This window comes from Crocodylus porosus, unplaced genomic scaffold, assembly GCF_001723895.1.
Source record: "Crocodylus porosus isolate Cpor-Errol unplaced genomic scaffold, CroPor_comp1, whole genome shotgun sequence".
NCBI classification, from domain to species: domain Eukaryota; kingdom Metazoa; phylum Chordata; order Crocodylia; family Crocodylidae; genus Crocodylus; species Crocodylus porosus.
In genome coordinates, this window is record NW_017728906.1 from 191147081 (window position 1) to 191159277 (window position 12197).

Sequence of the window (12197 nt, forward strand, 5' to 3'; positions counted from 1 at the left end):
GTGGACGGTGCCGGACGAAGCGCTCCACGGGCCCCGCGCAGCACCTGCCTCTCGCGCAGAGCCAGCATGCCGGTCCGGAGGAAAGGTGGGCTCCGGGGCACCTGCCGCCTGCTCTCACCTGCCGGGGCCACTGAGACCAGTTTGAATAGCATATTTTAAGAAAAAGGCGGGGAAAGATTCTGAGAGGATGTTATAAGAAAAAAGGGGAAAAAATGTGATAGGATGTTTTAAGAAAAAGAGAAAAAAGTTTTTAAGAGGATGTCTTAAGAAAAAGGGAGATTTTAAGAGGTGGTTTTAAGAAAAGGGGGAAAAAAGATTTTGAGAGCAAGTTTTTTAAAAAGGGAGATTTTGAGAGGATGTTTTGAGGAAAAGAAAACAGGAAATTTTATGAGGGTATTTTAAGGAAAAGTGAGAAAAAAGATTTTAATCAAATGTTTTAAGAAAAAGGGAGCTTATAAGATGATGTTTCAAGAAAAAGAAAGTGGGAGATCTTATGAGGATATTTTAAGAAAAAGTAGAAGAAAATATTTTTAATCGGATTTTTTAAGAAAAAGGGAAATTGTAAGAGGATACCAAAAGAAAAAAAGCATTTTAAGAGGATAATGTAAGAAAAAGGAACAAAAGAAATCTGGAATGGCTTCAGTCAGAGTTGGCAACCCTGGTTTTGAAATAAATGCGTCCTGTTTGGCATAAGGGCAAGATTGAGCAGGTCTAATTTAAGTTGAGGTTTCATCTAAAAAAAAAATAAAAGAAAGCTTTTATAAAACCTAACTCGTAATCAAGACATAGTGCTTTCACCATTAATTGTCTGTGTGCTGTCTGTCTGTGTGTGTGTATGTGTATGTAGCTATGCAGGACGGGGGGGTGGTGGTTTATGCACAACTTTGGTAAGAATTGCATTTTTCAATGATCACATTAGAAACAGGGTGTGCATCCCTTTGGTTGCTGGAAAAATCAAGCTTATTATGCTTCACATTCTTTCCTGCCTTGTTACAAACACAAAATAATAGTTATTGTTCCTAGTTATTATTCCTAGTTTCGGTTCGAAAATGTGCTGATAGAACAAAATATAGTAAGCAACTAACTGTTCTTAGACGCATCATCTTGCTACAGCTGCAGGCTCTTGACCTGGTGCCGTCAAAATGTGGGACAGAGAATTCAAGTCAGTATTACTAAAACATGAACGTGGCTAAATTTAGTACAACTTCAAATTAATTTCTGTTAATTAAATATCTTCTGCTGTGCTAGTCACAGGATTCTGAGTTTCTGATATAAAGGAGTGCATAAGCCGGCGTTGTTTGAAAGACTGTTACACAATCCTACCTAATTTTTTTTGATTTGATCGTTCAGTGTGCAGAGCACAGAGTAAAACTAATTTTAAGCCTGTAAAATGGTTTATTAAGCAAAATAATAGCTGACAGTTACTTATGTGCAACCTCGATGGAGTACTATAATCCCTTGATGATGTCCCTTTAATTCTTAGTGTTGTGCTGTAAAAACATCCTGCTCCATTCTGGATGTGGTGTACTGTTCTTGCGCACAACTGTTGAGTTAAGGGTGCATCAGTTTGTAAATTTGAGCCGTAGCTTTGAATTAGATTATTTTTATGTGGGCATTTTTCTGAATTGAATATTTAGCTGTGCAGCTTAACCTCCTGATACAAACTTGATGCTGGATTTACGGGACAAAATTGCACGGCTTATATTATGCATGGGGTGAAACACATGGTTCCTTCTGGTCTTATCTAGGATTTTTTCTTGTTTCAAGAGAACATACCTGAAATATAATGTTGTTTTTAATGCGTCTAATTTCTTTTACGCAATTGTAGGCACATGTTTTGACAGTTTTTAAATATGCTGTCCATAAACCAAAATGGCTCCCTTGAAACAATTGGGCTGTCATATCAATTAAAGTGTTAGATTTGGAAGTGTGAATATACTTACCTTTAGGTATTAAATGCTATTATTTAAAATATGATTGCACATGTATAGTAGAGGATTTTAAAATGTTAGTGAATCAGCTGCTTTATTTATTATGTATTGGAACTACTTAAAATTTATAGTCCCTTTCGTGCATTTGCACTTAGAAAATGTGATTAAAGGGATATTTTCAACTTGAAAATCATTCTTCCATTGGAAAATGTTGTGTCTGCCATTGTTACAGGTAATCCCTAAATATCCTATAACAAAGGGAGATTAAAGGGATTTTTTTCCTTCTATGTTTTGGTTTGTTTCCTTTAATCCTATGACAGCACAATTCATATTGCAAGTTACGCTGTTTTCTTGATGGCCTCTTTCACTTTTCTGGCCTTATGCACTGGGGAGTTCATATTCACATGTTGTCTTCTCCAGCATGTGGCTTGGGGAAACCTTTTTGTACAATGTCCTCTTTGCTCTGCCAGAGTGTGTATTCTGGTCACAGCAGTAGCCTCAGCAAAGCCAGAAGTGAGTGTTAGCAAGCGGGTATGTGCAGAGAAAAAAGGGAGCAAGTTATCCTGTCATACCTGGTGTGTTGATCTTTTGCCTGATCAAATTAATCATCAATAAATAGGAGTAGCAGCAGAAAAACTTCTGTAAATGAAGATAAACAAATTCTGACATTCAACGTCCTGTAACAGCCTCGTTACAACAAAATTATTTAAAATTAGTCACTTTTTGTAGTATGTCCCTGTTCTTCAAAAGGGACATATATTTGAGGTTTTATATTAGGAGGAGTCCTCCTCTTCCCCTATTACCTTTTAATGTCACACAAGTTCCTGTCTGATATATATATTTATCCCTACTTGCGGTAATGCAAGGCAATTGACATTTTGTAACTGGGGCGAGGGGCAGTTTGGACAACATGAAGAGATTCATCTTTTTGCAGCCACTGAAAACAGTTAATAAATTAATAAATTCTTAATAAGAAAGCAACATGTTATAGGTTCAGAATAAGACTGGTGGTAGTGTAATTCATATTAGTTCATATGTAAATTGGTCTGATGTACCCTTTTGCTTCTTAGGATACTTTCTTTGGAGCATGAGGTGTTGTATTTACTGCTGTGATTGTGCTGTGATTAGAAATGACTTCAGTCTCTATGGTTTATAGTCCCTCACCTTTTTACTAGTCGTATTTGTTATTTATTGGTCATAACCCTTCCTATACATTTTATGCATTACACAGCCACAAGAAGTGAACAAACATTTCTTTTTTTGTTTTATGTGCCTGAGGCTGGGGAGGCGGGGAGGGTAGACAGCTGCTGTGGTTGTGGGTTGCAGCAGCAGCTGTCTGCCCTCTGCCATCTCATCCTCGATTCCAAGATGAGGGGCTGTCCCCCATGTTAAATGGGTGGGGGGACACCTCATTTTGGATTTAAATAAAATGGTAGGTCACTTTTTTATATATCTTTTAGGTTCCTGTGAACTTATGTTAGCCTGTACGCCATGAGCTACCTGTTGCTTCCTGGATACTTATTTATTTGTATGCCCATTGAATTCAGTTAGGAAATTAAAATGTAAAAATATTAAAGCAGTTCAGTTGTACATCTCTGTAAGGTCACAGCTCTGGAAATAGCCCACTGTACCATGGAGTTAGTCCATAAATATTCTTGTACATCCTGTTTTCCATGGACTGCGTGACATCTTTTATTTTTTTCCTCAAAGCCAAGTCTCTTAAATCAACAAATGAGACTTAATCTAGCCAGTACTGTGAAGTAGCAGAATCTTATGATAAAGAGAGGATGAATTTTATGGTGATAATGCAGGGAGCTACTTGCATTTTGCATGTCATCAGTGGAAAACGAGGGGAACTAGAGTGCTTTCTAAACCTTAGATAAAAAAATTTAAACCTGGTGTCTTAATAGTTGGGAACTAATAATCTATATCATGGTTATGAATGCCAACTCCTATGGAATTCACCAGGAGCTACATGTAAGAACATACAAATTCCTATACACGGTCAGTTCAGAGGTCCATCTTGCTCAGGACCCTGTCTGCAACAGTGCCAAGTAGCTCCACAAAAAACAGCATAAGAAACAGGATATGCGTAAGAGTGATAACCTTCCGTCTACCAGGAGTCATAGGGTTTATGTTCCATCCCTTGTGTTTAATAGCCTCGGATAGACGTATCGCTAAAATTGTCTGGTCCCTTTTTGAACCTGATTATTGTGTTGATCTTCATAATGTGCTATGGCAGTGAGCTCCAGAAGTTTAAAGGATCATAGGAAAGGAGGGCTGGAAGGAAGGGACCTAATGAATCTGACTTAACTAGACAAAGTGTCTGTCCAACCTACTCTTGAAAGTTTCTGAGGATGGAGATCCCTCAGTTTTTGTAGGTAGCCTGTTCCAGTGCTTGTGTTAAGAAGCCTCCCCCCCAAAACAAACAAACAAACAAACAAAACCGAAACAAAAAACCAGAAACAAACAGAAAAACAAACTCTGCCTTTTGTTTGTTTTAACCCTGCTGCCTGACCATTTCACTGGATGGGCACATGGATCGTTTGTGTGCTTCACACCTTTGAAAGTCAGGCTACTTTGATATGTAAATATGGTGTTAGATGTCTATCTTTTGGCACTACTGAGGTTAAAAAATACTGGTATTTTTAATTATATGAATACTCTGTGTAGCCTGCTAAGTGAGAGAATCTAGTAAATGTAGAAAAGATAGGGTTTTGTGCTTCTATTTCATTTGTTACAAAATGCTGATACCACATTGTTAACATCTCCAGTTTTTCTGTCCTTTCAGTTGCCGATCTGTTGTAGAATGTCTTTTGCCAAATATGTAGTCGCGAGCCCCATTTTTCACTTCAGGTTATATTGAATCCAACTGTGACTTCCTGCAGTGAAACTGACTGGGAGCAATGCAGAGCCATTGGTTAGGATGTAAGCTTGTGACTGCAACAAGAACAATTTTAGTTTTATGTGGGTTAAGGAAGTGTGCTGGAGCAATTCTTTACCTTAAACTTTTAAGACTCTCACAAGAAAACAGAAGCTTAAACTTGGGGTTGCTGTCATGACTCTATAATCTTTTCCAATCCTATAGGTTTCTCAGCATGAGAAACTATTACTGCAATCAGTAAGAGATATTTACATTTAAAAAAACTGCAGGAGCAGACATAACTAGGCAACGTTCATTTTTTCACATTCCTGAAGTGTAGACCTTAAGAGCAACACTAAAAGTCATGAGAGTTGACAACACTAAAATTTAGGGTTTGGAGTATTTTGTGAGAAGGAAGGCTTTTGATGTCAGCATGAATCTCTTTGCTGCTGCTACTGCTGTCTTTGCTGTTAGAGTGCAGTTCCTTCTAATCACATTTGTTACTGGAGCTCCATGGAGTCCAGGAAAAGTGGAACCAAGACCATTTTAGACTTTGTAGGTAATAACCACTGCCTTTTTCCACCCAGCAATGAATTGGCGTGGGGGACGCAGGACTGAGAATAGGTGCTAAATGCTCTTTTTACTCCATTTGGTTTATCCAAAAGCTACACAGTCTCCTTTTGCATTAACTGAAGGTACAACATGACCACCGTATTTTATCCTCTGTACTGTGCGTTGCACTAATCTTACTTGCAGAAACAAAGGCATGACTTTAACTGCAGATTGCACCCCAAAATAATCACAGTGGACCTTCAGATTCAATTTGACATAATTAAAATATACTACTTACTTCCTATTCTCATTTGGAACCCAGCATTTTATGCTTTAAGTTGGAGTGCTGTGGACTTATTTCAAAGATCCTTGTTAGAGGGAAAACTCAAATAAATCTGAAAAAATGTAAAAACATTGTATTATTCTGGGATTAAATAAAGGCCATTTCAGTTCACTCACTCTATTTATTTTTATTTCTTCACAAGGCCATTGGTCATCAGTTTTGCGTAACCTAATTTCACACCATGGTTTTGACAAGAAATAATGCTCCCAGGTGTCAGTTTGGAAATGTCCTATCTCAGATATTCTGTGTCTTTGCATAAGCTTTGGATTGCTGGCCTCCCTGTGGCCCCCAGTCTTTACCATTTTTATCCTAATTTTAATCTATTTTTAAAGAGAAATTAACAAGATACTTCTTCAATAATTCATGCATCAGTCATGGTATTCACTGTGGTAATTATCATCCGTCAGCATCCACTTTCCCTTCTGTGGTTTACAAGGTTTAACTTGTAAGCTTTTAAAGAGCAGGGCTGCTTAGTGTTTTATTTGACTGTTAAGTTGTGATTTGCAACCTAAATCTGCTCTCTGTCAGTTTGTGGTCTTTGTTCCTGGTAATTCCAAGGGGTGCCTTGGTAAACAGAACATCTCCAATTTCTTGCTGTCCAACCCCCACGCCCGATGAATTAGTAAATGGCCACAAGATCCCCTCTTGGCCTTCTCTTGCAAAGGCTGGAGCGATCCAGGTCCCTCAGTCACTCCTCATAGGGCTTGTCCTGTATGGCCCTAACCGTACAAGTGCAAGTAGCTCTCCTCTGGACCCTTTTAAGGTTATCCACATCCCTCTTGAAGTGCAGTGCCCAGAATTGGACACAGTACTCTAACTGAAATAATTGCCTGCATAGAGGATAAGGGGTAAGTTGTGTAAGTTGTAGCCACATTGGTCTGAGGCAGGGGTGGGCAATATGTGGCCTGCCAGGCCAGATGTGGCCTGCCAGGCTGTTCTATCCAGTGCACGGGGCCCCTAAACATTTAGAAACTTAATATTTATTTGGCCCTAGCTGCCTGTCATGCAGCCCTCGATGGCTTGCTGAAACTCAGTAAGTGGCCCTCCGCCTGAAATAATTGCCTGCCCCTGCACTTTAAGGACATAGGCAGACACGGTTCTTTGAGTGAATCCGGTATCTTTTATTAGAGCAACTTAAATAGTTGGAAATTTTTTTTTAGCAAGCTTTCAGGTTTAGAAACCCTTCATTAGGTTGAGGAAGTCTTTGCATTTGGTGTGTGCTCTTTCTTCATGGAATGAATAGTAAAGAAGCCAGAGACTGGGCTGGTCTTCATGGAAGACAGGCAGTCAGTGAAGATGTAAATTGAGAAGTCAGTGGGTAAGAGACAGGCTGAGTTGGGGAGAGAGAAAGGAATGAACGTAGCAGTTAAATAGAGGACAGGTACCCTGGGAGTCAGATGTCAGACAGGATATAATGCATCATAAATCCAATATCTATATTTAGTCCATGATTTTTTGTGTCCAGGAGGTTGATGAAGTGAAATTCATAGGCTCATCTCTGAGAAGTGTTTTGTAAGTTCCCTTTGAGGATTAGAACTGAGAGATTGGAGAGAGAGTGGTTTTCTTGTGAAAAATGTGCCCCCACTGGTAATTGGGTATTCTTGTCTTTGATAGATTTCCAGTGTGCAGTCCTTCTGGTGCGCAGTTGTTGTTTGGTCTCTCCTATGTATTTTCCATCAAGGCATTTGGTGCATTGGATGAGATGTATTACATTTCTGGAGGTGCATCATGGAGGGGAAGTATCGCCTCCCTGGACCTGTTTGTGATGTACATGCTAATGCATGAAAGAGTGCGGTTAGCTTTACTGATTGCTTCATCACATTGATGGCTCCAGTTCATCTTGGAGTCAGCTATCTTTAAATCCAAGTAGTTGGTGGGCTGGCTTCCCTTTTGTGCCTGCCTGTGATCCAGTTGGGAGATTTGTGCTGATCCATGTTCAGGAATACAGAAGCAAAAAACTCATTGAAACTCTCAGCCTTGCCTGTTGCTGTATGTCAGTGATTGCCCTAGTTTGTCCTGTTGGGATCCTATGCTACCCTGTGCCGCCTTTTTACTTATGTAACTGAAGAATTTTTTGTTGTTTTTAATTTATGTTGCCAGCCTAAGTTCCATTTCTGCTTTGGCCTTTCTCAATGCTTCCCTGCATTCCCTGTTGGCTGCCCAGCTGACCCTCAGCCTGTATGGTGGTGGGTGTGTCTCTGTCTGTGGCTTCCTCCACTGTACTCTCCTCCAGTGCTGCCAGGGCCTTGTATTTGTTTCCCAGTTGCACTGGGGAAGCTGTCTCAGCAGCATGATGTTTGGCTTTGGAGGTAACCATCTTCCATGCCTCTGCATTGGGTCCCTCCTATGTTGTCTCTTCACCAGATCAGTGATGCTGCAGAGGATGAAAGTACCCAGGAATCTCATACTCTGCAGCCCTGATCCCCCGCAGCCTCTAACCTCTGCCTGGAGTTCCCTTACCTACCCCTCCAGGGCCTCAAGCTGGGCACATGTGGGACAGGTGAAGGGACTCCTTCCCTCCTGCCCCACCTCCAGGCCTCAGGGGCCCTGCCGGGCAACCCCTACAGACGGCACCAGGGTGCTGCCAACCCTCACAGGGACTCCATCTGAGTGGACGCCTCAGAGGAGCCCTGGGTGGGAGGCATTGCCAGGGCAGGGTTTCTGGCTGCGTGCAAGTCCTTAACGGCATAGTGAGACACTTCTACTACCATACGTGCGTAGTCTTCATCTGTGGCTTCTGACACCTAGGGTCTCGGGCCCCTCCTGTGGGCCCTCTTGCACAAACTCCCATGTAAACTCTGGTGCACCCCTGAAGAGTGCACTTCTTTGCCCAGCCTATTCGTGTGACTCATTCCTGGCTTGGCTATATGGGGATGGGAGCGAGGGTGGAAAAAACCCCTTCCCAATCCCTCCCTGCTCCCCCTCGCTGTTTGCTGAGAAAATGGCCAAGGCATGCTTTTGAACTAAAACACATGGGAGGTGCTTTAGTTCAAAAGCACACTGCTGCCCTTTTCTGCTCACTGCCATGCATTCTGCCGCTTATACAACTGCAGATGGTGCAGTGCAGTTTGCCTCAGCTTGTGTGCAAAGTAGACTCAATTGATTGAGCCTGTTCAGGAGCGGCAGATCTCCGGTGTGTCCTGTCCTTGGACAGAAAAGTAGGTGTCTAAATTCTCCCATTTTTCAGCGTGGGGATGTTGATACAGGTGACACTAGAGTCTGCCAGAGCACAGTAGTTACTGTGCTCCAGCTGACTTGGTTGTGCTGTAATTACAGCGTGTCAGAGCAGCCTCTGCACACCTATAGGCGCTTTTTAAACTTCTGACTTTATAATACTTAAAAAGCAGTACCAAATAGGGTAGACATTAATTACATGTGTAACCTCCAAATGTTTGGGAGATACCAGGAAGAAGGAACCTAAGTATACCCAAGATCTGCCCGCTCTGTGTCTGAGATATGAACAGCCTTTGGATGTAGAGTAAGGATGCTGAAAGTAGGATGCCAGCACAGCTAACTACTGGCCCCAAATTGCCTGTATGAGGCTGCCTAGGTGCCCAGAAAAGATGGGAGCCATGGGAAAGAAGTTGTCTAGGGAGTTGTCTTCTAGCAAAAGAAGTTGCCAGAAACCTTTTCTGTTGTCCTGATGAGAAGGAAGGAAAACCGAGAGAGAACACAAGGCACATTAATTAAAGTGAGCCAGAAAGGATGGAAATATAAGCGGAGTTTTTGACTTGCATACATCACAGTGCTTTAGAAGGGAGCTTTGCATATGTGAAGCAATTGCATTAGATAGATTTTATACTCCACCTCAAATACATTTTCAAGGGTGGATGGTAACTGGGAAGTGGTTGTGATGGTATCATGGGGAAGCAGGAATATTTGGAAGAATTGTACGTGACAGCCATTATTCTCTTGGATAGCTATTGGAGTTCGCATCTCAGGTGTTTTATGTGTTCCCATAGTGCTGTCCCAGGACTAGTGTGGAGCAGTGGCTTTGGTCCCAAATTGCATTATAAATCCAAAGGGGCTTATTACAAGGTGCAGAGACTCTTGCGTTTTTATGCACAGCTAGGCACAATTTCTTCTGTATATCATTGTCATTCAGCATGACAAATCTATTTATAAAATTAATAGTTACTGTGGTTGCAGAGAAGTGAAAAACGTGACCTGAGTGTACCCCAAAAATTCAAAACCCAAGGAGCAAATATAATAAAAGCCAAATTTTATTATTATTTAATGTAATGATTTTTGAACATATCAAGTCAATTTTATGCATTCCTATTTTTTTTGGAGCTTGATGTATGATTTTTAAAACCCCAGGATTGGCAATCTGCAGATCTGTCCAGATGTGTTAATATATGGGAATACACAGTTTGAGCATCTCCATAAACTCTGTTCCTGTCTTGGCACTTTGCCATAACTATACGAGTATGACTCAGATGCTTTAGCATTTGAAATCCTGAAATAAACTCATTTGAGCTATTTCTAGTAGTAAATTTACAGGGTCTGTCAATGGTGCTCTCAAACATATATTGAGAGGTGACTTCTCTAACCAGAATGAATTTAGTCATATCTGTGTAATGCTGAATGTGGGCTGATGAGTGACTGTGCCAACTATCCTGCCCAAGATGGATCCAGCTGAAGTGCTTTTAATTCAAGGCTAGCATGTGTGGAACTACATAGCACACTGGGGAGTGCTGCTTCCAGGAATGCTAAGTTTGTGGTCTAGGTGTGCTCTTTACATTTTTTTTCTCTTCTCTAACTCATTTTTTACCATTATTCATGTTATCCTGACTAAGAGCAGCTTGTGGCCTCAGTCCCATTGAGATTGAGGGAGATAGATGCTCTTTTCAAAATGGCCACCTGGCTTTGGATAAATTATGACCTCAATCCCATTGGAAACAATGAGGTGTTTCAGCTATTTAGGAAGAAAGCATTGTATGTGGAATTGTGCAGAGGAAATTCAGCTACTACTGAAGATTTCAGCTATGAAGAATAACAAGGAAAAATAAGCATTAATCCTAAACTAGTCTTCAGACATAGTCATCGTAAAAGATTTAAATGACTTTTAACGCTAAAGGAAGTTAGAAGCATCTGTATTTTTCCATTATGAAGATCATGTAGAATAATGTCTTCATGGTGAATGTTCTGAAAGGACCCTTTCTGCAAATTAATTTTAACCTACAAACTAACTAATCAAGTTGTAAGTTCTACTAAAAATTCATTTGGTGCCACCATTGAATAAATCCCTGTTGAAAACTCAACATTAGCTGAGAAACCGTGAAGGACCGTTTCAATTATGTTCTGACTTATGGGCACAACTACTTCAGCCTTTCCTTAAAGCTAGTCAACAGAAGCAGAATGTTCCTTTCTAAATTTGTGTGAGCATGTTATTCTCTTCCTGCATAGAGAAGCTTGACAGGTTAGACCCTTCAAGGAAAGATTTTTCTGTAGTCTTGCAGAACCGTTACATTTAAATTGGGTAGAGGCGAGGAAAGCTAGAGATGCATCCAGAGAAGAATGTATAAGGTTGGAGGTCTGACAGGTCACTGATCTAATACCCCAAATCTTCAGTCATTTGCAGGTATCCTTTTCGTAAGCTCGTGGAGCTCTTCCAGGTCATTCTGCATGCAGCTTACTCCAGTGTCTTCATCTTGTTGGTGCTAGGGATGCCTAAGATGGAATATTGAGTCATGTTCTGCGCAACACAATAAGATGAAGACAAACTGCAGAAAGATCAGAGAATGGATTCTCAAGATGGTTAAAGGTTTATGCAAAATGACGTATCAAGGGAGGTTGAAAGTACTTCAGTGGTCTGGAAGAGAGAAGACAGGTTGGAGAAGGAATGATAAAACTTTCAATATGAAAAGTTGTGCTAAGAAGGGCAGTGATCAATATTCTCCAGGCCAAATGGGTGTATGATAAAAATTGACTTAATTAGCAGCAAAAATAGTTTATATTGTACATTAATGAAGTATTTCTAATACATTCATAATTAAGTTGTAGGAAGTTTGTGCAATTATTAAAAACAGGTTAGACATGCATATCTCCTGGGGAGGATCTAGATGTAACCCATTCTTGCTTTGAGCAGTGGGGGGGACTATATGAACCTAGAGCAGCGGTTCTCAACCATTTTAGCCTCAAGATATCCCTTGGAAAATGCCTGCTTTTATCTTTCACTTTTTTTTTTAACTATGGAAAAATAATATATTAATTCCAAAAAAACTCAAAGACCATAACAAATCAAAATATTTTTGATGCTGTGGATTTTTATTTGGAATCTCTGTGTTTTATCTTATGAATTCAGAGATTCATAGATGCTAGGGTCAGAAGGGAACGCAACACATCATCGAGTCCTACCCCCTGCCTAGGCAGGAAAGAGTGCTGGGGTCAGATGACCCCAGCCAGATGCCTCTCTAGCCTTCTCTTAAACACCCACAAGGTAGGGACAGCACCACCTCCCTCGGAAGCCCATTCCAAATTTTGGCCACCCTTACCGTGAAGAAGT

The 12197-nt window shown here is 40.7% G+C and overlaps 1 protein-coding gene across 1 annotated transcript in view; it reads left to right on the forward strand.

The window, feature by feature from the left end:
* The first annotated feature begins 6 nt into the window (after positions 1-6).
* DLG2 (discs large MAGUK scaffold protein 2) overlaps positions 7-12197 on the forward strand; it is a 1592593-nt gene continuing 1580402 nt past the window's right edge. The window contains exon 1 of the mRNA XM_019530402.1: positions 7-85. Within this exon, the coding sequence (XP_019385947.1) occupies positions 67-85 (19 nt within the window). The 5' untranslated portion in view covers positions 7-66. The remainder of the gene's footprint in view (positions 86-12197) is intronic.